This window comes from Schistocerca piceifrons, chromosome 2 (genome assembly GCF_021461385.2).
Source record: "Schistocerca piceifrons isolate TAMUIC-IGC-003096 chromosome 2, iqSchPice1.1, whole genome shotgun sequence".
NCBI classification, from domain to species: Eukaryota; Metazoa; Arthropoda; class Insecta; order Orthoptera; family Acrididae; genus Schistocerca; species Schistocerca piceifrons.
This window is the reverse complement of record NC_060139.1, coordinates 737,875,100-737,900,856: the sequence shown is the minus strand read 5'-3', so window position 1 is coordinate 737,900,856 and position 25,757 is coordinate 737,875,100. Positions and strand designations below refer to the sequence as shown.

Sequence of the window (25,757 nt, the reverse complement as noted above, 5' to 3'; positions counted from 1 at the left end):
CGGAGGTCGGTATTATCGCAACTGGAAATGCAATATGTGTGCCAAACCAGTTCCACAACAGCCACACTTGAAGGAGTGGCCTCTGTTGCAACCAAACAGTAGCAGTTTCAAAACTCCGGACAGAGGTCTACAATTTTTCCCCACTCTGCTGTACAGCACATTCAAACCACACCTTATCCTTAACTGTGGCTTTGTTATTAATATGTTCTGAGCTTCTGTAACTGCATAGCAAGTTCTTAGCGTTTGCTTCTTAAATGCTATTGGCAATTTATGTACAAGTAAATCAGGACTCAGACTGGTTCTTCAAGTTATAACGACAACTTACCAGCGAGAATCTCTGTCTTATACCGTTAATGGCTTCAGCATCTATCCAGCGTACTTCGATTTTGCGGATACCATACACTTTGTCTTTCAGGAGAATCCACTAAGTGGTCAGGAATAACATACTCGTATCCTAGCAACAATACCGAACGAGGTGGAGCATTGATTTACACACGGAACTCGCATTCAGGAGGACGATGGTTCAAATCCGTGTCCGACCACCCTGATATAGGTTTCCCGTGATTTTCCTAAACCGCTCCAGGCAGATTCCGAGACGGGTCTTTACAAAGGGCAGGGTCGATTTCCTCCCCCTTCTTTGTAAAAACCAGAGCTTGCGCTTCCTCTCTAACGACCGCGTTGTCGACGGGACGTTAAACCCTTACTTCCTTCTTTTTCTCCTAGGAATCCTTACATGCGAATCATGGAGTCCTCGTCTATCCGAAAATTACCTCGAGCAATTAAACAGAGAAACGACTCGTGGAGATAACATCTTGGACCTACTGATAACAAACAGACCCGAACTTTTCGACTCTGTAAGCGCAGAACAGGGATTCAGTGATCATAAGGCCGTTGCAGCATCCCTGAATATGGAAGTAAATAGAAATATAAAAAAGGGAAATGTTTATCCGTTTAGCAAGAGGAATAGGAGGCAGATTTTAGACTAACAGATCAAAACGAAAATTTCTGCTCCGACACTGACAATGTTGAGTGTTAACGGAAAAAGTTTAAGGCAATCGTAAAATACATTTTAGACAGGTACGTGCCGAGTAAAACTGTGAGGGACGGGAAAAACCCACCGTGGTTCAACAACAAAGTTAGGAAACTACTGCCAAAGCAAAGAGAGGTTCACTGCAAATATAATCGCAGCCAAAACCTCTCAGACAAACAGAAGCTAAACGATGTCAAAGTTAGCGCAACGAGGGCTATGCGTGAAGCGTTCAGTGAATTCGAAAGTAAAATTCTATGTACCGACTTGACAGAAAATCCTAGGAAGTTCTGGTCTTACGTTGAATCAATAAGTGGCTCGAAACAGCATATCCAGACACTCACCCCCACCCCCACCCCCCCCTTCTAAGAGCCGTGTACCGCAAGTCTTTAGAGGAACGGAAGGTTCCAGATGATTGGAAAAGAGCAGAGGTAGTTCCAGTTTTCAAGAAGGGTCGTCGAGCAGATGCGCAAAACTATAGACCTATATCTCTGACATCGATCTGTTGTAGAATTTTAGAACGTGTTTTTTGCTCGCGTATCATGTCATTTCTAGAAACCCATGATCTACTCTGTAGGAATCAACACAGATTCCGAAAACAGCGATCGTGTCAGACCCAACTCCCTTTATTTGTTCATGAGACCCGGAAGATATTAGATACAGGCTTCCAGGTAGATGCCTTTTTCCTTGACTTCCGGAAGGCGTTCGATACAGTTCCGCACTGTCGCCTAATAAACAAAGCAAGAGCCTACGGATTATCAGACCAGCTGTGTGGCTGGATTGAAGAGTTGTTAGCAAACAGAACACAGTATGTTGTTCTCAATGGAGAGACGTCAAAAGAAGTGAAAGTAACCTCTGGCGTGCCACGGGGAGTGTTATGGGACCATTGCTTTTCACAATATATATAAATGACCTATTAGATAGTGTCGGAAGTTCCATGCGGCTTTTCGCGGATGATGCTGTAGTATATAGAGAAGTTGCAGCAATAGAAAATTGCAGCGAAATGCAGGAAGATCTGCAGCGGATAGGCACTTGGTGCAAGGAGTGGCAACTGACCCTTAACATAGACAAATGTAATGTATTGCGAATACATAGAAAGAACGATCCTTTATCGTATGATTATATGATAGGAGAGCAAACACTGGTAGCAGTTACTTGTGTAAAATATCTGCGAATATGCGTACGGAACGATTTGAAGTGGAATGATCATATAAAATTAATTGTTAGTAAGGCGGGTGCCAGGTTGAGATTCATTGGGAAAGTCCTTAGAAAGTGTAGTTCATCAACAAAGGAGGTGGCTTACAAAACACTCGTTCGACCTATACTTGAGTATTGCTCATCAGTGTGGGATCCGTACCAGGTCGGGTTGACAGAGGAGATAGAGAAGATCCAAAGAAGAGCGGCGCGTTTCGTCACAGGGTTATTTGGTAAGCGTGATAGCGTTACGGAGATGTTTAGTAAACTCAAGTGGCAGACTCTGCGAGAGAGGCGCTCTGCATCGCGGTGTAGCTTGCTGCCCAGATTTCGAGAGGGTGCGTTTCTGGATGAGGTATCGAATATATTGCTTACTCCTTCTTATACCTCCCGAGGAGATCACGTATGTAAGAGAGATTCGAGCGCACACGGAGGCTTTCGGGCAGTCGTTCGTGCCGCGAACCATACGCGACTGGAACAGGAAAGGGAGGTAATGACAGTGGCACGTAAAGTGCCCTCCGGCACACACCACGATTTTTGAAAGCCATGTTTGTTCTTGCAATTGATATTGCATGCGTAAATGCATGGACTGATTACAAGAAAAACGCATGAGATTTAGGTGTTCCTAAAAATAAGACACTTGATTTGCTTCACTTTAGGGCAAATGTGGGCAAAGTACTGACAAGAATAGATAAGCCAGCTGCCAGGAAAAGGGGTGTCCCTCTAGTGAGAGGCCAAGTACTTCAGAACGGGTCAACGTGGAAGCTCGTTCCGAAGCTGACGGTAGTTTGGACAACGTTGAGCATGTTCCAGTGGTCAGTGGCAAAAAATCGTTTGACTGCAAGAAACCGGGTTGCAAAGGCAATACCAAATTTTATTGTGTAAAATGTAACATTCACTTATGTCTGGATAGAAAAATATGTTTCTTTGATTATAGTTCTTCACAAGGATAAAGCCATAGTTTATGTATATAATTATTGAGTAAGCTTTGTGTAGTTTATGTATTTTGATGAAATAAAAATCACATAAAATACTTTGAGTTCTCGAATTATACTGCACCCACTTGAACACAATGTCCTCATTTGCGGACGAGTTGTATCCCCCCTTGGGATGCACCCCGGAATATTTTATACATCTGAAAAATCATAATTTAATTCGAAGGACTGGATGGCAAAGTCATGATTTTATTTTCAGGAGAAAAACAATTCCTGACCTGATCCGACAAAAAGAACTACTGATCACGAAAGAATCAGATTTGATATATTGGGTTGGTGCATAAGTTCTTAGCGTTTTTCCATAAGTTTAATAAACACAACAGATACACATAACAGAGACTTTAGCCATGAATAATATATTCTCCTTCGCTGTTTACAACAGCCGTCCAAAGCTCGGGTAACTTTTCGGTTCCTCGACTGTAGATACCATGTGATTTTGAGGCGAAGAACTCGTCGAGCCATGTTCTGAGTGCATATTAATCCGGAAAGGAAATTCCTTGAAGGCTGTTCGACAGAGCGGAAAGGATGAAAATCTGAAGGCGCAAGATCACGTGAATAAAGTGAATGCGGTATGACTCAACAACCTGTATAGCGTTTTTTGTCACTCTAGTAGGAAGCTAGTGGAGTAGAATCACTTCACGCACTCTTTCTTGTTGTTCTTGGACTGCGTCTGCAATACGTTTCAGTTGTTGAGAATAAATGTCATCAATGATGATTACACCTTGTAGAAGCGATTCGTATTACTCGACACCTTCACAGATACGCTAGAGGCATAAAATTATCTCTTATGGATGCGGGCAGGTCTTTGTACGGGGCTGCTTTATTTGGGCTCAACCATTCCTTTCTTTTCCTTATGTTGGCATAAAGACACCATTTCTTATCACCAGTAACGTTACAGGATAGGATTGGACCGTGTTGTTCTCGAGCCAATTGATAACGTAAAAGCAGAGGCACGCATATGGCGCCCGCTGACTTTTGTGATTTAGGCTTAGAAAAGGGCGTACCTGTACACCAGATTTTTGAGCCTTCTCCATTAAATAGAAAAGTTCCACGATGATCACAGTTCTTCACATCTGGAATTTTTCGAATACACTGACGTCGGTCATTGTGGATGAATGCGTTTCAACGACCTTCATCAAGCCCCGGAAGTCTTCCCGAACGTGGAAAGTCAGTAATGTCAAAATAATTCTCCTTATTACGAGAGAACCGTTTCCTTGCTGTGCTCTGTCAAGTGGTGTTATCCCCGTACATGACGCAAATGTTTCTGATTACTCCGTTGCTGTCATCCCTCTACTGATCTCAAACAGATGAATGTGTCGGAAATGTTTCGATTTCTCCACTTGGTGCTCCACTTCCTGTCATCCACAGCATCGTTCACTACGTCCAGATGACAAAGTGACAGTATGTAAACTCAGATAGCAACCGTGGACTACTGGTAAAACATGACAATCGATAAATTGGCCCGTAGAAACCGGAATGCCAACATGTAAAACAAAAAACCTACGAACTTATGTACCAACCAAATACATGTACAGACAAGCTAATGATAAAAATTTCAGAAAAACTGGATGATTCATTCAAAGAAAGAGCAAGCTAACAACACTCTGGTCCACCTCTGGCCATTTGCAGGCAGTTACTCGATTTGGCCCTAATTGTAAGTACAATGCCAAGCCGAATACCTGCGTGCATAAATACCAGCACGTTACTGACTTGCTCAGTTTGTGAAGCTCTTTCTCTTGAATAAATCGTTCAGTTTTTATAAAATTGTAATCATTTGTTTGCTGTACACGTACCTCACATCTAATAATTTCCATTCCATTCGGATAATTCCTTCATGGCGAGTCTTTTTTTTTCTTAGATTTTATATCTCTCTCCCACAGTCTCCTTTTTCTCTCACTGATTTACGTCGTATCCCACTGCCACTGTCTCCTCTACTTAAACTCTCTCCTTCTGACTCACTTTCCCACTGCCACTGTCTCCACCATAACTTGGTTGGATCTTGGGGGATCTAACTAGTTTTTTTTTTCTATGCCCAAGTGTTTAAAATTTCAGTCAACGTGTTAAAGTTCGCTGGTGTTGGAGACCCACAGTCGTATGTACAGTCTCAGCATTTTTCATTAAAACCGTCTACTTTCTCTTTTCCTTCCACTGCTTCTATCTCCATCCACCTCTCTTTCTCTTTTATTGACAGTTTCTCTAACTGACCATCAATGTCTCTTATTTCTTTCTCTCCACTAGCACTGTCAGCTCTCTGTTCCACCGTCACTGTCTCTCTGCTATTCTTTTTGTGCACAAAAATGAGCGAATATGTTCACATGCCAAAATATTTGTTGGGGAAGGCGGAATGTGGATTGGTGCAGCTGGTTCCCCACCTACGTCAGAGTTTTTTTTAAAGAGGATCATATTTGACTTTTTTGTGCTAACAGGTGCATTTTTTCGTTGGTTTCCATCTTTTCCCTGTTAAAGCAAGGTGTGCTACTTACATAAAACCAATTCTGTAAGTCATTTAAGTTTCGACGCTTTATTTATGTACTTCGACACATTAACTGTACATACTTCGACACATATAAACAACAAACAGGTACGCATAATGTAAGATTAATATAAAACTGTTTACTTTTTCATTTTTTCTGTATACTTTACGTAGTGGCCGTGCGGCTCTAAGCGCTACAGTCTGGAACCGAGAGACCGCTACGGTCGCAGGTTCGAATCCTGCCTCGGGCATGGATGTGTGTGATGTCCTTAGGTTAGTTAGGTTTAATTAGTTCTAAGTTCTAGGTGACTGATGACCTCAGAAGTTAAGTCGCGTAATGCTCAGAGCAATTTGAACCATTTTTTGTATACTTTACTCATCGAACGCATGTCATCGGAAATGCTTTGCTTATGATTTATATCTGAAAGGAGTAAAAACTTTGTTAGAAATATTTTGATGAACTTACAGTCTCTCCAGTATTACATAATTTGTGGCAGACATTTTAAGATACTTTTTAGCCAATTTCTGTCACCATAGCACAATTTTGGATTTATCTGTATAGAAGTAATGTGACCATTGTACAGAGGGAGCGCGTCGTAAAGTTTTATTGGTGAAAAGTGGCCTTAGATCCCTTGCGATGACCCTAGTACCTTTGCCATGTATTCGCTACGTCAGTTAAACAGACCGTATGTTACTTGCGTGTTTTACGAGCATAAGTACGGTAACCCTCAACCTCTGGATCTCGGTAACGGTTGGTGATATCGAAAAAAGTTTCTTGGTTCCCCGATAACTTAATCTTAAGAACATATGGTAAAAAATCTGCCTTGAATAGCAATTATAGAAGTGATCATCATCACAATAATTGGTATTTTTGATAGCCAAAATTCATGGTTTTTCGAGGTTTCCTCAGTAGCCGCTCATGAACAAATGGTGCATTTATAAGCCGCCTAAGGTCCACCCCGGACCACACCTACCGCAAGAGAACCAACCGATTCGCACAATTTGCCTGGGCTACAGGAAACATGTAATGTTTAAATTTTGATGCTGTGGTGTAGGGTAGCTACAGAAGGCTCGGCCCTTTTCTTCTGATAGCTATACAAATGGTCACTTGGCCAAGGGCTATCCAAAACTCTTGACCCTTTATCTCTGTAATCAATAGAACTCCTGCATATGAGCCTCGGAAAAATCACATTTTGACTGCCAGATTTTTGGAAAATATTGATAGCGTGGACTGTTGTGCACGGGCCTGTACACACTGTAGAGTACCGATGATTATCTTATAACATTAGTAGAATACAACGAACGAACGGACAAGTGGTCTTACTGCACACGTTAATTAACTTCAATATGCTTTTCGCAAGCGATCTTGTGTACGATTACATGTATAATTGGGGAGAGGGGTGGGGAGTACGGGGGTAGGGACGGGATGGAAAAGAGATAAAAAGGAAATAACGGGTTCCAGCCGCGCAGGTCAAAGCGGAAATGCAGCGGCGAGATTTGAAAATGTGTTTCGGATCAGGATGCTCTGCTTCTCTAGAACAGTTGCCTCAACCTCCACCGCCATCTGGACGCGCTTCGCTTCAGGCCCAAATTCCCAGCTTCCCGCTCGCCCAGAGGAACGACAGAGTTCTGATTCCCATAGTATTTCAGCTGTTGGTTTTACATGCGCACTGAATTTTTTTCATCGAACAGCCGTCGTGTCCATAGAATTGTAGAGTTCAGTTGTTAATTATTAAGGTAATTCCATCGTATCTATTTCTGTTTGTAACGTCTGCCATTTCTACACGAATAAACGATAAAAATTTTTTCTATTCCAGCGAGCTACATCAAGCCTTGCAAAATCAACGATCCTGGCCTGAATGAATGTTCACTGAAGAATGGTCGAGAGGCGATACCATCCATCCTAAAAGGTGAGACATTTCATCTACAATATTTGTAACATTTTTTGCGCCATTACTGACGTACACAGACGAGCCATAATATTATGACCACTCCCCTTGACGTGGCAAGAAGAGAATACAAACGGAGCTGAGACGAAAGGGGAATCATTCGAGTTGAACATAGTGCTTAGCAGCAGACGAGCCCGATTTGTTCCCATGTTGATCCAACGTTTATCTAGTTCACACAGTCTATTCAGTTACAGAGTAACATACAAAGATCAATACAGTTTTTCAGGCCAACTCATGAAGAATAACGTGCATCTCCACACACGCAAACTGTTTTTACTGAGGTGAATAAGTTCCAAATTCCTACCACGTTAACAAAAGCACGCCAGCGGCTGTTAGGCGCTCATTTCTTGCCCCAACCAAGGACAGCGACAAAAGAACACCTAGCCCCGCTCTGTTCTCTCCCTCCTCGACTTGGTCTTGTGATCACTACTCGAGTCATGTTAGCTCTTAACTTCTGTACCATCACTCCAAATTATTTACAATTTTTGAACATACTTTATGCTAACCAAATAAGACATATTTTTACATTACATCTGCAACCCAGTATGAGACAGATTAATTTATTATATAGGTGAAATTATGTCTTTTGGAAAAGTATTTTACACTTTGAATCGGAACTGTTGGAACCTAGTGAAGTTCACAATTGACATATCCTATGTTACTGCTTTACTGAAATGACACACTCACAACAGCACTGGAATTTCATACTAATACCTAAATAAAGAACAATAATACAAATTATTTACGCAGAGGACATTGGTTGCGCTACTCTGGCGGACTTTCTGTTTTGCCCACAAGCATTGCAACGCAATATTTGTGTTTATACATTCCTCTTTTGGTGTAGCAATGTGTCATGTAGGCTCTTTCTGGAGATGTCTTCACTTTCCTTCACATGGAGTGTCATTTGTTTGTGACACAGTGTCGTAATGAATATTTCTTATAAATAAAAAAGTTAAATAATCTTCGACAATGTTCTAAATTCTGTGTAATGCATCGGTAGTAATAAATTAATTGGGATCGTTATTCTGTTGCGATTTCTTTTATTCTTTTTCTGAGTATACAATTCAGTGTTGCATACACTCAGAACCTCGCCGTGTGAGCATGCTGCAAGCTAGCTTTCGGCAATGCGGTTTATTTAACGACGCGGAATTTTCCGGACGCGGCTGCACAGCCTTTCGTGGGTCGGCTGTCCCATCCTGTTTTCCGGCATACACCTCGCTCACTTTGCTCTCCGGCCTCACTCGTCAGCTACATGTTGCTCATCCCAGCCTTTGCTTTCTTCCTTTCGGCCTTTGTCCCGCTTTTTAATGCGGGATCGGCCGTGTCATTACGGATTTGGCATTGTTAGTTGCAGAGGGTGACCGGATGCCCTTCCTGCTGCCACCCCAAACCCCCCGGGATGTAAGTAGCGTACCGCAGCTGTCTGTGTCTAGTGTAAGCCATAAAATAGTGCGAACGTGTTCAAATGTCTGTGAGTCGTGCAAGTGAAGCGGAACGTGAGGATCAGACCGGTATTCACCTAGCGGGATGTGGAAAACCACCTAAAAACCACACCCAGGCTGGCTGGAATACCGGGCTTTGGCGTTAATCCTCCAGAGGGATTCGATTCGGGGCCGGCGGGCCTATCCGAGTCCAGCAAGCAGCGCATTAGCGATCTCGGCTACCCTGGCGGGTACAGTGCAGCCCTGATCAATTTATACGTATAAAACCCATGGCTTGTAACGTTATAAGCTTCACGACCAACGACACTTAATTTATGGGAGTTATGTGACCTGTGCTCTGCTTAGAATAATGTGGGGAATTAACCAACATTAGCGAGTTTAGAGTACTGGACCATGCCACTGCACAAGTAAAATAATACCTGTGTATGAACTTACAGAGCCCAAAAATCAAATCACTAAACGTACTAAACGGTCATGTGCCTGCCCACTGGCATTTGTACCAAAGGCATCGCTATTCTGGTCTCATCAGGAAGTAATCTGCAGTAGCGGGTTTATGTCGCAAGAACAGAAGTTTGACTGTATCGCAGACGTGTTCCTTCTGGTTCAGGTAAGACGAATTTTGTGGCCAAGACATCAACATTAATTTATGACCGTGCTTCCCAAATCACTATAACACAATTCTGGCGTTGTGGCAAGTCGGACCAATGTTTAGTCTAGCAGGTGATGATAATGATTTCGTTCATCAGTGTAATTAACTCATAATCAAGGATCTTTTTCCAGAATATAAATGTAGGATTACGACACACCCCTATCAAGACAAATGAGGTAGTTTCCTAGTTAAGAAGTCACACGTTCTGACTGCCAAATCTCACTTTTGTCGGGAGAATAAAAAAAAAATATATATCTTTTTGTACATAACTTACTTGTATCCAGAAAATGGAGGAAGTATTCTGATACTACAGAATTATGTTGCTCACCTTGAAAGTTTTCTTAATAAAAATTGTCATTTGACGTCATACTTCCTATTATTTCAAGCCGAGAAGCTCTTTCGGTAACGGTATGAGAAGGAAAGATTGGCAATCGACCAAACATAGGAAAGTATAATCTGTATTTTCGGGAGGAGTGCGTAGACCTAATACCAGTTTCCTCAGAACATATTAAGGAAAAAGTTGTATTACTATAGCAGCGTTTCACATCACGAACTTGTGGTCTTGGTTATTCGAAACATACGACAAAAAGTGTGTTACATGAACGAGACGAAATGAGTCGTATTATTGTTTCAAATATTCATTCAACATTAGAAAAAAGTCTGAAAATACCATCCTGACACTGTGTTATTCACGAAAGCACTGTAATATTTTCCATTTAACTCCTGCGTGCACACTACACACGGTATAACAAGAATCAATCGTAAGCAAAACTCTTACAATGTTCTGGGGAGTCTAACATGGCGGCGCGGCTTTAAAACAGTTTAAAGCCTATGTGTGTAGCGCAATCTCCCCGTATTATATGTACCTCCAAGGTTATTACATTACAACATTAAACATCCTTGCGAACGTATTTTATTCTTAATAGGCAGATTCATTACGAGACGTGCAATTTCACGGTACGAGGACACCAGCATCGCTGGCACCTCCAAGATGCAAAATGCCCTTAACATCGAAACAATTCCAAAAAGTAGGCAACGCTGCATTTCAGAACTAACAGAATATAGTGATTTTTTTTTAATTATCATGTATAATATCTCCAGCTCTTCGAGACTTTCTCGTCTGGGATTTTTGGTTCAAAATGCACATATTACTCATCGTAGATCCACTTCAGCTACACGCCTTTAGTCCATCTTTTCTTCCCATAACTAATTTCAGTATGTGAACCATTATTCTTGACGAAGGCTCTCATAGCTTGCAGTCACGAATGCTGTCATACATGGGAATTAGACGCATGTCAGCAGATCCCACGTTTGAGAAACGAGTTTTCTAACAATTCATGCTTCAGATTTCATTGCTGAAGAACCTTTGTGTGCCGGTAAATTCCATTAATGAATTTATGGATACGAGGCCTCAGGGCTTCTTCTCAAGTACTCTTTTCTTCCGTTGCTCACAAAGACGTGCAGGGTTACTGGCTTCTTCCGACTACTTAGACTGCAGTTTCATTTATGTCTAGAAGTTGTGGATGTATCACTCTCTCCATAGCAATATTATACAAAAAATTTTAATTTGTTTTAATAAGATCTGAACATGAGGAGACATTTATTTGCGCAATCTCTTTTGCCTGCATTAAACTACACGACAGTCACTTTGCAGATAGCGTTCTTATAATTTATTGGAAAACACGATACATTCTGTTTACTGATAAGCCAATTGCACTAGGTACAAATAGAATACTCCAGCAGTACGTACCCTAACACCACACTCTACACTTCCTCGATGTTTTCCATCTGTGGTGCCGGCCGCTGTGACCGTGCAGTTCTAGGAGCTTCAGTCTGGAACTGCGTGACCGCTACGGTCGCAGGTTCGAATCCTGCCTCGGGCATGGATGGGTGTGATGTCCTTAGGTTAGTTAGGTTTAATTAGTTCTAAGTTCTAGGCGACTGATGACGTCAGAAGTTAAGTCGCATAGTGGTCAGAACCATTTGAACCATTTGAACCAACTGTGGTTGCTGTTTCGGGAAGTCGTTCACCTGGACCAATTCCTACAGAGGTGCGATAACTTGCCAATATTGCCAGCCATCAATGTTTTGTAAATATTCGAAAACTTTCAATGAAATTCCGTTGCCACAATCGTCAAGTACGAAAGTTTGGAGACTACGTAGTTCACAGTTTATCTATTTGAGAACACACGGGACATGGCTAACTCAGAAAAACGTGCAGACAACGGTATTACCCAAATCGCGTTTAAATATGACTTACGTTGCTGCGTAAAATGTACCAACATAAAAACAAAATTCCACAGTAAGCAGCTCAGCGCCGTACTGACAAAAGATTATCTTTTCATCGTTCGTATACGAGGGCGTGCTGCAAAGTCATGCCTTGAAACGTGTAACACGGCGATTTGTAACGTAACTATGTCGTTGAGTGTGGAACAGCTTGATGGAATCGAGTTTCGAATTCGAAGATTTTGTCCACACACAGATCACCCTCTTCTTCAGCATGACAATGTCAGACCATACACGAGCGCTACGACCTCTTCAGTAATCGAGCACCTTGGGTTCACTGTCATCGGTCACCCTCACGACTTGGCACCATCTGGTTTTCATCTATTTCCAAAAGCCAAAGAACACGTTCGAGAACTTCAGTTTGAAAATGATGAAGCGGTGCAAGCAGAGGTGCGGCTGTGGCCCCGTCAACAAACATTCTACAGCGACGGTATAAATAAAGTGGTCTCGCGTAAGGAGAAATGTGTTCGTCGCCAGGGTGACTATGTTGAGGAATAAATATATAGTTTCAATAATAAAAGTGCAGAATGTCAATAACGTTTCTTTTATTCAAAAAGGTTTAAGAGTTTCCATTCAAAAACATTCGGAAGCATTACTTTTCAGCACGCCCCCGTAAAACGTGTGTATACGAAGGCATAGTGGTTGTAATTGAAGCCCGTTCCCGCTCCACACCTGTTACTCGTGCTGTTGCAGGAGACCCCAAGTACCGGGTGCCCAGCATGGAGCCGCTGGTGATCAGCGAGGTGAGCGTGGCGGACCGCGGCCTCAACATCACGCTGCGCAACGTGCGCCTGCACGGCATCACCGACATCGAGTTCCGATCCTCTGTGTAAGTGCGCCCCGCTCTGGACTCTCAGAGGGCAGCGCGTCACGCCTCAAATATCAGACTTAGTTAACGTAGAGTACCGAACCAGTGGTCATGAGGCCCCCAGGATCACAGACTACGGGCGTCAGTAGGAATGTGAAGGAACATTGGGATATATGTCTTAGTAAATGCAACGATTTGGATAACCTGAGTAATAAATATCCATCTCTGGGACTAAAATTTTTGGACCATAATAGACGAAGTACGAGGATATTGTACAGATAGGTATGTACCCAGCAAAGTTGTGAGGAATAGGAAGGACTTACTGTGTATGAACAACTATGTTATAAATTTGCTCTGAAAACAAAGCGAGTTTATTTGCAAACGCAGCAAAAGCTTCATAGACAAACAAACAATGAACGACGTAAAATTAACGTAAGGTGAACTATGCTTAGAGCGTTTAAGGAGGTAGACCAGGATGAAGCTCGATCTTAGAACCTATATCATGATTTTTTTGAAGTGTGGCATTTATTAAGTACCTACAGTTGCTAGTCCGTCTCCATGGGTGAGGGGTCAGAACGATAGACTGCCATGTGGAGGATCCGTGTTCGATTCCCTGTATTGCCGAAGATACTTCCTAGACTGGAGGCGTGGAAAAATGAGCACTCAGCCTTGTGAGACACCACGTGCGGGGCTATTGGTCCGAGTAGTAGCGGCTCCAGGGCAAGAAAACTGACAACGGCAGGGAGAGAGGCGTGCAGACCTCCCGCCCTCCGTACTGAAAGCAATGACGTCATTGGCAGAGGACGAAACGGCGATCAGCTGAATTGCAAACCAGATAAGGAACTGTCAAGGGATGAATATAAGGTGACGTCAACAACAGGAGAAAATAGTTCAGTGGGAGTAGGATTCGTTAGGACCGGGAGCGTAGGATAGAGAGAGAGTCTATTTCGCGTGCCGTTAGTTCCATTCAGTGGCAGAACCTCCCTTTGATTCTGGAGACCCGCAAGGATATCTTGACTGTACCGTGGTGAGCCGCGGTTTGGTTGAGAAACCTCCTGTTAGACGCAGACATTCGCCACAGACTAGCTCCGTAGGGACACCTGCAGGCATTTTTTGCACTGCACAATCGCAACTTCACAGTTGGGAGAGCATCAATCCACGAATCAATTGTGTGGTGGAATGTAACTGCCTTCAAGGGACGGTTTAGACACTCCAAAACACCGTTTGCATGCTGTCATGTGTATCCCGTACAGTCGAGCGATTGCACAAATTATTCTATCTCCCTTTAAAGGACCCGATCATAAACCACTCTCTGAAATGTCAAAACGTCCGAGCGAACTTTGCAAGTTGTGCATTGCGTTAAACACCTGTGGAGCAGCAGTCTCGTTTAGTACGCTCGCGATCTCTACCGGCTTGCTCAAGTACACCTCTTGAGTTGACGAAAGGAGGGTGCGATGCAGCTCCGCAAGCATATGCACCGTAGAAGTGTGACAGTACGTCTGGTCCAGCCGAAGTGTGGAGGTCCCGCAGGTACAGTGACGACCTTCTATTTCCTCCTGTGCAACGATCGTCCTAACCATGAAGTCTTTCAGTAACATATTTTCCGGACGTAGGTCGGTTTGGATGACATGGCTAACCTCACTGCCGGCGCGGCTGTCGAGTAGTCCAAGCACATGTGCACGTTTGGCGTCTGCGTTATCCCGGTGGTACCAAAATTGCTTTCGATGTGGTTCGCCCACACCACAGTGACGGACAATCCTCCCAGAGGGCATATTTTGATGCCATACGGTTCACTTGCGCTGCTGACGCATTTAGAGAACGTGACAGGGGTTAATATTACTCGTCCTACTTGAGAGCAAGATGACGCTCGACACCTAGGTGGCGTAAGTTGACAGAAAAAAATTAGCACATTTTTATATGACGATCAGTTTGGCTGTAGCAAAGGGGAGAATCTGTCGACCTCGGAAAAACATTCGCCAACGTAAAACGTTTGAAATCCGAGATAAATAAGGGTAAACTACAAGGGAAGACGAAAAATGTACAATGTGTACATAAACCAAGAGAGAACAACAAGACTGGAAGACAAGAACGAAGTTCTTGGAGTAAATTGGGTTTACGAAAGGGATGTAGACTTCTACAGATGCGGCGGTCTTCACAAAATAATTGGAGTAATGTACTTTATGTCTAGGAAATATTATAAAATGTTAAATAGTTTCTACCTATAAGAAAATTCAGTTTGTTAACCCACTACACTGTTGTTTCATCTGGGACTAACATCGCTAACGTTTTTATGGACTTCTACACAATAGGAGTCAATAAGTTTTTTCATATATTCTCAGCTCTGCCTCCACACTGCTTCACTATGAAATATTAGGGCAAAGTAACTGTAAGCCGTTTATTTATTACAAAGTATACCAATAGTTAAATTTCCTGTGTAAGTAGATGCAGCTTTGCAGAAATTCATGGAGAGCAGAGAGCGTCAGAACTGAAGTTAAAGCACTTTTACTTTCCCGCGAGTGATCTTATTCAATGCCATTAACGCAACAGAATTCTTTTATATCTCCACTGATTCAGTTTAACATGCATGGCAGTACAGGAATGTAACCTTTGTCGTAGATTTGACCCAAAAGGCAAGAAGTTCGAGTGGGGCTTCTTCCTGCCGCGGCTGCAAGTTCTAGCCGACTACCAGGTGGACGGCAAGATTCTCGTGCTGCCCCTGAAAGGCAGTGGTCCCGCCAACATTACTCTCCGTAAGTACTTTGCGACTTTGAACCACGTCACGTATTTAAGTGAAACTCGCAATAGCTGTTTCTGAAATTTATTTATGCTCTCTGCTGGCTTGTTAACTAAAAACCTCGATTAATAATAGCATATTATTTTGAATCTAATCATACTCACATTAGTAATTTCAATAATTACATGTTTTTTTATGTATTCTATGAAATACACCAACTAATTCACAGGAAGTTCATTTAGATATCACTCAGTTACGTTTCTGAATGTTAACACACATTACACTCCAAGGCAATCCCCTTCCGTAGATATCAATAAGAAATCACTTGGTCCCTCTAAAGAGGACACAAGTTTCATCGACGAATTTTGTACCTGGACAAGAAAGAGATGATTATCTATCAACATTTATGCTCCATACAAAAATAAGTCTTACAGAAAAGACATCGTGGTGAAACATTGATTGCCAGGTCTATAGCTGGAGAATAATCATGAAATTAGTTACGTTTTTCTAGCTGGACATTAATTTGATATGTGGCTATGTATGTCAGAAAAATATAACAAAAAATCTTACAGCGACGTCAAATATTCCTTATGATACTGTTTTCGTTGCCATGAACGATAATTAACTGCACAAAGAACTTCAGTAACAGCTAATAAGTTATAGCTGTTTCAGTTTCAGATGACTTTCAAAAATCTTTACAATGATTTGTTCATGACAAAAGAGCAAAATTTAGAGTTTCCAGCAACCAGATTAAGATAATGATAAAACGAGGTAACAAAACTTTACTTTTTTCTGTAACTGGCATAAAAACAGATAATCTCTATGCTTTAGGATGTGCTGATGACGTAAACGTCAATGAAAGTGTAAGATTAGTTCTCGTTTTGAAGTTATGATGACTATAGGTTTAAGTTGATACATGTATAGACCTTGATGTTGTCTCTCAGAGGGGGGGCACTGAAGACTTAACCGCTTTGCCTGGCGTTTGTAGTTTTCTGCTGGTGATTCCCTGATTAGTGTCCAGCAGTAATTGGCTGACACTGAGACACGCCATTTTCCTGGTGTCTCATTTCCTCCTCCGAAATTTGCTGGCGGAAGCGTTTTCCGTGCTCGTTGCTAACAGCACCACAGTTGTCAGGAAAGAAGTCCAAGTGAGAATCCAGGAATTGTAACTTTAAGAACATGTTGCAACCCCAATCTGTTGTAGCAGTGCAGAAGATTTGCCACAATATCGTTAAAGTTTTCTGCTCTCTTATTTCGTAGAGAGTTTGTTGGCACTTGAACGACAGCATCCCGAGTTAACTTTTCATCACCTGACACGGGGTGTTGAAATGCTGACCTCTGTACAGTCTGCATATGTTTGGTTCCTCGAATATCCCCTATTTTATTTTCGCCTCACTAAGGAGTGGAAATTGGTCGTTCAAATAGAGAAATGGTTCCCAGTTTTGTCCATGGCCTTAACGAAGTTTTTCGTTAGGCCGAATTTTGTATGAAGAGCATGGAGAATTACGAGTTTTCTTATTCGACAAGATCAGTGGTTCAAATGGTTGACGGTTAGGTCAATCTCCCTTTTTTATTTTTGTATTGAAGAGCTTTGACACTGCTATCCCAGAGTCCCAGGAAGCAACATAGTTTGGTAGCCGTGTTGTAGCCCAAGTAATACGCCTGTAGCTTTCAGATCCCCGGAAATTTTCCATAGCTGCCATTACTCGCTGTTAATCTCCACAAAATACCGAGTTCTTTTCGCTTTCTAAAAGTGGATGGAATGCCATACGGCGATTGCGGAACGCTGTCACATTTACCACTTTATCAAGACGGTTCCACTGTTGTAGTCTCAACGCCAACAGTTCAGCTTTACCTTTAGGCAATTCTATATCTCTCACTAGGTCATTAAGTTCCTAGTGTGTTATTTTGCGAATCTCTGTATACTCATTATTATCAGGATTTCCGAAGAATTGGGTTTTGAAGATGACGGTGCAGCACTAATTTCACTACCGCCCTTGTCACTGCCACTGTCAAGTGAGGTAGGAACAGGCAGTCTCCGTGGAGGATTGGTCACGTGGCCAACGACATGTTAGGATGCGCCAAGAAAGACTTTCTCTTATTGCAAATGCCATGTGTTAAAGGAATTGTCATACAAAATAACAATCACTCCCATGGTTTGATGGTTCTCGCCGGATCACGGGTATAGAAGTCCCGTGGAAGATCTTTTACGATTCCATTACGAATGAAGACTCTAAACACAAGATATGAAGCATACATGAGGAGCCCACGGTTTGTACTGGCCCCTGATGTCACAGCCAAAGCACAGTCTGTACTCCTTCCTAATATATGACGTTACGACCTCCTTAAGATTTCAGTGTAGCCTGTCCGCGAATGCAGCAAAATGTCAACACCGATTACGCATCTGCAAAGTACAATGAATCACAGTAATTACAATGACCCCACGCACTAGCTACACTTCAGTAACACCCTCTTCCAACACAGGAACGGAACACAGATTGTAACAGATAGAAACTACGCTGAAATGAAACATGCTCAGCTCCTCGCTTCTTTTTCCCCTTCGCCGTGTTGCTTCGAGCACGGGCGACAAACTTCATCACTCTTTCTACCATGAACGGGATTTCGAAGCCTATATGGGAAGGGATTGACAATGAATCCTAAAAAAGTGTAATTAAATGCACCCCCTTTAACGTGGAAAGAGATCTAATTCGCGTATTTCATTGTGGTTTTCGTTATCAATGTGACCGACACAGTCAACAAACATTTATTTCATCCCAAGTACTTTTTCAGTGTTGCCTAGTGTAACTAGAGGAGAATTTCTGCAGTGAAAAATATCATTCAAAAATCAACAATGACAAAGAGTAACTTAATTGTTTTCGAGAAGAAATGAACACTGTAAATGAAATATCTGGCTTCAGTCAATATTTTGGCACAAATTACAGAAAGTTTTAAAAGAATTTTATGAGACAAGCGGTCGAATATGACTGAGAGGACGAACCGTTCACACTACGTAACACGTAATAGAAGTAACAATTACTTTTGTGCAGGCCTGTGAAAAGAAATTGAGCTACAGCATAATTCGTCGTTTTAAACATGGAGGAAGAGAACATCGTGCTCTGTTCGAAGGGACAGCACAAGTTACTACGGAAAAGTATGTATTTTCACATGATTCTAACCTAACAAGGAATTCAGCTAGTCACTGGTTGCTGCTTCAAGTGCCCTTTCGGCAGACATGAGTCTTGAGTTGCTGTCATCTACTCTGTTTAGTAAGAAACATGGAACGGCAGTACATAGATGACACAAATGCATGAAGAGTTGAGTTTCAAAACAGATCCACGTTACTGAAACTCGCAGTGTAACAACCATTGAAGCCAGCAACAGAGAAACAAGTCAGCGTTTTCGACGGACAAGATCAACGATCTATAAATTCAGAGATTAGTTTGAAGGGACGTCTCTACAGCTAAGCAAATTATGCTCTTTTGTGCCCTGATTGTACAGTGGAGTAGTAGAGTTATCGCTGAACCCCTAGAATGCTATGGAATGCTCTCGACATTAACCTCTTTGGAAGGAAAACTTTTGCCACTTACTGATCAGATTATGTTGAAAGGAAGCTTTCCAGCTCTTACACACAAATCATAGAGTGTAGAGCCTGAATTAAAAAAATATTTAATGTATATCATTTTAATTACCTCTATGGTCTAGCAGTGTCTGCCTATTCCATCTAAGACAAAACACGAGTAATTTAGATCTCTGCTATTGCACACCCTTTACTCGTTGACTTTTTTTCTCATAGAGAAAGAGAGAATTAACATAACCATTGTTCTGCGAGATTAAGCCGCTATTTTGTGTATCAAAATTGAAGAGAATAAAAGGTCTTATATTCAGGTGGACATCACAAATGAAGTACTGATATTTACCCTTGACATTTATCGGTAAATGTTTGTGGAGATGTATGTCCAGTGTTTCTGTTGTTGTAGTTGTGGTTCAAAAATGGCTCTGAGCACTATGGGACTTAACATCTGAGGTCATCAGTCCCCTAGAACTTAGAACTACTTAAACCTAACTAACCTAAGGACATCACACACATCCATGCCCGAGGCAGGATTCGAACGTAGCGGTCGCGCGGTTCCAGACTAAAGCGCCTAGAACCGCTCGGCCACACCGGCCGGCGTAGTTGTGGTCTTCTGTTCGAACCCTGGTTTGGTACAGTTTTCAGTGCTACTCTATCTTGTGCAGCTCTTTTCATCTCTGTGTAACTACCACAGTCTACATCTCTTTGAACTTGTTTACTGTATCCGAGGCCTTATTTCGGCTTATATATTTCAGTGCTCTGTGAAATTTTACTCGCTGTATCATGTCTCCCATCTCCGGCTATTTCGTCTTTTCTACATATCATACCGTCTTCAAGTTAGTTGCCCTTATATAGAGCGTCATCTTTCAGCCTTACCTTCTTTGCTTATTACTGGCTTTCCGTCTGAACTGTTGATATTCATATAGCTGTCTCCTTTTTCGTCAAACGTCACATTAAACTTCCCATAGACAGCTCCTTACGTAATCATTCTGCACTTTCTGTCAATCTCAGTTCTAAGGCGTTTGTATGCTATTTCCCCTATTTCTTTTGATGCATTTTTATATTTCCTCCTTTAAACAATTAAATTTAATATTTCCTTTGTCATCCAGGGATTTTTAACAGATCTGGTCATTCTACCTATGTGAGCTCTTTCTTCAGTTTTCATCTGCAATTAATTTGTCTCTGCTTCTATTATATTTATTGCCAACCGCCTGGGGTAGCCGAGCGGTCTGGGCGTCTTGTCACGGTTCGCACGGCTCCCCCCGTTGGAGGTTCAAGTCCTCCCTCGGGCATGGGTGTGTGTGTTGTCTTTAGCGTAAGTTAGGTTAAATTAATTAGTGTGTAAGCCAAGGGATCGATGACCTCAGCAGTTTGGTCCCGTAGTTCTTACCACAAATTTCCAATTTTATTGGCATACATAATATAAAGAAGAAAAGAAGGTAAGAGATATAACAAGTTTGGCCTAACAACAAGTTAGACTCAACCTGTGGTGCCAAAAATATAGAGGTACATAAATTGCCCTACTAGGCTAGCCTGTGTTTTCCAGTTGACGTACCAATAACGCTGAAGTTCGAGTACGAGCTGGTGAAGAAGGAGGACGGGAAGGAGTACTTGAACCCAACCAAGGCGACGCCCACCTTCGACACCAGCCGGACCTACATACAGCTCGACAACCTGTTCAACGGTGACAAACTGCTGGGTGAGTCAGAGAGGAATACAGCGACCCTCATAAAGCACGTGAAACTTCATAGGTCAAGTTGAGATTGCTTTATTTGTCTCGCTATCACTAGTACGCTTTTAGACTGAGGGAATAACTATCTTTCAACAACAGTCAATCCCACATTTAGTAAATAGTAAACTTAAATATTCCAAGTATGCTTGCTACTTCCATTGCATTTTTAGATTCTAAATAAGGATCTAGTTATTATATTTATTTACTCATTTTGTAACACAAACGCGTAGATATCACACACAAAGTATATAATACATAATTTTAAAAAAACACGCAATACAAAAGACGTTTTTCAAGTTCAGTACTACGGCACTCATTTAACCTAGATATTCTAGTGCTTCACTTGGGCAGTTGTGCATATCTTATAGGTTTCTAAGGCTGGATCCTTCCGTCTTGTAAAATGAGTCATTCACAGTAGCACGATTCAGTGGGTATGTCCTTACATATGATGGCGGAATGCAAAACTCAAAGGACTGGCGGGAAACACTGAAAATTCATTTCTCATGACAACAAATATTTAAAACCTTATTTGGCAGAGAAGTCCGCTATAAAGGATAAAAAAGGTGACCTCTCGACCCACTTATTTATGAGGAATCGAAAGCTTTTCGGTTAATTTCATGAGAGAAAAAAGTCGCTGTGGAATTGTAATCAGCAGTTAAAATCGAAACTTACTTCCAATTCAAAACAGTGTGCCGGCCGGGGACTCGAATCTGGGACCCTTGCCTTTCGCAGCAAGTGATTTACCAACTTTTTTTAAAATTTCATTATCTTCGCTATTGTTTCTTACATTTGTTCAGGGCGGACATCCCACGACACCCGTGGAAGTTCGTTGATGATCCATTCATTCAGTTTTTCTAATTTTTATTATTAGAGAGGGCAGCTAACCCTCTGACCGAACAAGCTAAGCGACCGTACCTGCAGCGGCTGAGCTATCCAAGCAATAATCGCTCCCCGCCCTGCAGCTGTACTTTAGCCAGTACCTCATCTCCCAGCTTCCAAACTTCACAGAAATTCTCCTGTACACACTGCGGGACTACCATTTCTGTAAGGAAGAATATTGCGCAGACATTGCTTAGTTACAACCCAGGAGATTGTTCCCAGACTGAATTTTCACTCTGATCGGATTGTGCGCTGATGAGAAACTTCATGGTAGATTAAAACTGGGTGCTGGGCCGGAAGCCGTACGTAGAAAGGCGAGGGTCCCAGTTGCGAGTTCCTGTGACACAGTTTCAATCGCTGTTTCTCATCACCACAAACCCAGCTGCACAGGGAAATTTATTCTGAGAGCAGGCTAAATAGTATTTCGAAATAAGCTCAAGTTGTTTTTTTGGAAATGGATGAATGAAGAACTTGACAGTAAAAGCTTCATATTTTAGTCTTTCAATAGAATTAGGCTATTTTGCCTTCTACGGTTCTCGTGTAATTTTTATGTCCCTACCTAACTTTTTTATGATGCGGAAGTGAAATATAGCTGTTACTCAAATAGATTAAACATCTTTTACTTTGTGATAAGTGTTTTGATATCAAATCGACATAACCGATTAAAACTATCCCTGTTCCTCGCGATTTAAATATAAGACAACTAAATGGAAAAGCTGAACTACTCACCTCAGTACATCAGTGTTGTATGCCCACTGAAACTCTCTTTCTGCGCAATTTGTTTGTTTGACATTTCCTAGTGTTCTTTCACTTCGTCGATACAACAACGTGTTTTTATGTGCAAATCTAATATCATTTGTGTACTTTAGAACAAACTTCTGTAACAACACACCCTGCTGTCACATGTTTAACCTACATTAATTTCGTGAATTTGAGAGGAAGGATGTACGTGAAAGGATGTACGTGAATGTTGAAGTTATGTCTAAACAATCAAAGAGTATTCGTAACAACATTAGTTCAATAATTATACCACGCTCATCAACGTTTTTACGCTTATGGCAAAGCTCGGGTTAGTATGATCACTATGGCCTTTGATATTGTATAGCACAGCTACAGTGTGAATAAACCGAAAATGATAGGTCCACAAGGTGTCCTTGTCATGTGTACATAGTCTTCCATTCCCCAGTGCTTTAATCACTTAACTGAAACTCCGCACAAGTACCCCAATGAGAAATAAGGAAAGAACTTGTGACGAGAAAGGAACTCCTATTTTAGACAATGTGTCTGTGTATATACTGCATGTTTTAACGTACATTATTTCGCAAATGTTAGGGTAATAAATTTTCTCGTATTTCCGGCCGCACGAAATGGTTTAAAATCCACAACAAACTTTCGACAGAGTACTCTGCAGTCATTGTCAAGTGATAACTGTCGTCTGGCTGCTGCAGCCGTCGGCAGCAACACCACGACAGTCACCAACTGGCAATGACTCAGAAATAGTCCATCAAAAGTTCGTGGATTTTAAAAAGCTTGACGCGGTTGGAAGGTCGAGACGATTTTATCAGTATATTTTGCCGTGAAACCACGCATTATTATAAATGTTGTCCAGTAACCTATTTATGCCTATTGTGAATAGGTTGGTCATAATGGTCTGTTACAGTGCGTTGTCTCCAAAAGTTTGTGTTTAAATTGTACACAAATGCAGGTTTTCAGAGACATATGACCTTAATGACTCTTAGAAATAGTACGTCTCCTTACAAAAATCATTTTAAGAGGAGGAAACAATGATAGAAATAAAAGAAAGGTTCAGGAGCGCAATTAAAATTCCAGTTGAAAGGATATCAATGATACAGTTCGCTGATGACATTGACATACTGAGTGAAAGTGTAGAAGAATTACATGATCTACTGAATGGAATGGACAGTCTAATTAGTAAAGAGGAGGGATTTAGAGTAAATCGAAGAAAGACGAAAGTAATGAGAAGTAGTAGCAATGAGAACAACGAGAAACTTAACATCAGGATTGATGGTGACGACGAAGTTAAAGAATTCTGGTACCTAGGTAGCAGAATCACCAATGACGGGCGGAGCAAGGAGGACATCAAAAGCAGACCAACACTGGCAAAAAGGGCATTCCTGGCCAAGAGAAGTCTGCTAGTATGAAACATAGGCCTTAACCTAAGGAAGAAATTTCTGAGAATGTGCGTTTGGAGTACAACATTGTATGGTAGTGAAACATGGATTGTGGGAAAACTGGAACAGAAGAGAATCGAAGCATTTGAGATGCGGTGCTAGAAAAGAATGTTGAAAATTAGGTGGACTGGTAGAGTAAGGAATGAGGAGGTTCTGCGCAGAACTGGAGAGGAAAGGTGTATGTGGGAAACAATGACAAGGAGAAGCGACAGAATGATAGGACATTTATTAAGACATCAGGGACTAACTTCCACGGTACTAGAGGGAGCTGTAGAGGGCAAAAACTGTGGAAGGAGACAGAGATTGGAATACATCCAGCAAATGATTGCGGACTTATGTTGCAAGAGCTACTATGAGGTGAAGAAGTTGGCACAGGAGAGAATTTCGTGGCGGGTCACATCAAACCAGTGAGAAGACTGATGAAAAAAAAAACGACGCGGTTTGGAATTTATGCGTCACCAGATATCCAGGAGCGATTACTACACGTAGATTTGGCGTTTGAAGTTGTATGAGAAACAAACATTCGCATCTGATATATGTCTTGTTGATCTCTGATACGTCAAGCACCTGCGTGCATACACTCTATCTTTCTCTGACCCCTTAAGTTTGTCTCTGGCACGTGCCAGCCAAAGACAAAGAGAGAGAGAGAGGAAGAGAAATTGTGTGACAGAGAGCGTGTGGTTCTATAAACATGTCTATAGCCCCAAAGCGTCTGGAAAGATTTTTCTGCATATTATAACCCCGCTGTATGTGTGGCTTTCAGGAGACAACACGAACATGTTCCTGAACGAGAACTGGCGGGAGGTGACAACTGACGTGGGCCCCGTGATAGCACAGGCGATTGCCGAGGCGGTGCGCCAGATCCTGTCCGGCATCGCCCTGCAGGTGCCTTACGAGCAGCTCTTCATCCTGTAGCGGCCGGCGCACCACCCAGCCACCTGCTAGATGCTGTCTTCTCGCTTATCTACACTCGTTCTCAGAGTGCAACCGGCGCTAGTGCAGCATTTTAGGGTAGACGCTAAGATGTACCTCTAGAGTCGAAGCTCATTAAATCACTCTTCCTTCTTCATCAAGGTGTTTTACTGATTTGGAACGATGATATTAGGAGTAGTTTCTCTGCTGCTCCAAATATTTCAGCAAATACGTGTGCCTTATATGTACCCTTCAACACTTCCCGTTTCCTTCTCCTGCGTTCGTATGTTCACCTCAACTGCTGATCCCTCACGGTCTCTAGTGTTCAGAGCCATTTGAATCATTTTATACCGAAAGGTTGGCTCTGGGCACTATGGGACTTAACAGCTGTGGTCATCAGTCCCCTAGAACTTAGAACTACTTAAACCTAACTAACCTAAGGGCATCACACACATCCATGCCCGAGGCAGGATTCGAACCTGCGACCGTAGCAGTCGCGCGGTTCCGGACTGCGCGCCTAGAACCGCGAGACCACCGCGGCCGGCATACCGAAAGGGAAACAGACTCCTGATGAAGAGCCTAGGAGCTAGAGGAATAGAGTCTCTGTTTATAATTCTGAAAAATATTGGAAAAATATTGTGTTAAGCGAATGACCCGCCTGTATCGTGATCTAGTAATATGTTGAGTAGCAATATTATAAGAAGGAAAGTTGGTACTCACCACATAACGGAGATGCTGAGTCGCAGATAGGCACAACAAAAAGACTCTCTTATCGTCGTGCTATAAGCGTTGAAGGAGCACTACTGGGCGACATTCATCGAACAGCCTCTACTACATGGTCCAGTTGATACCTCCAATTGTATTGCTACTATTACACCCTTCAGTGGAGCTTTCCACTAACATATGGTACAATG

At 42.1% G+C, this 25,757-nt stretch overlaps 1 protein-coding gene across 1 annotated transcript in view; it reads left to right on the top strand.

The window, feature by feature from the left end:
- Positions 1-25,000, top strand: part of LOC124776997 (circadian clock-controlled protein daywake-like) — a 42,028-nt gene extending 17,028 nt beyond the window's left edge. Inside the window, exons 2-6 of the mRNA XM_047252246.1 lie at positions 7,507-7,599; positions 12,709-12,844; positions 15,440-15,573; positions 20,675-20,827; positions 24,695-25,000. Coding sequence (XP_047108202.1) covers positions 7,507-7,599; positions 12,709-12,844; positions 15,440-15,573; positions 20,675-20,827; positions 24,695-24,846 — 668 coding nt within the window. The 3' untranslated portion in view covers positions 24,847-25,000. The remainder of the gene's footprint in view (positions 1-7,506; positions 7,600-12,708; positions 12,845-15,439; positions 15,574-20,674; positions 20,828-24,694) is intronic.
- Positions 25,001-25,757: the final 757 nt, after the last annotated feature.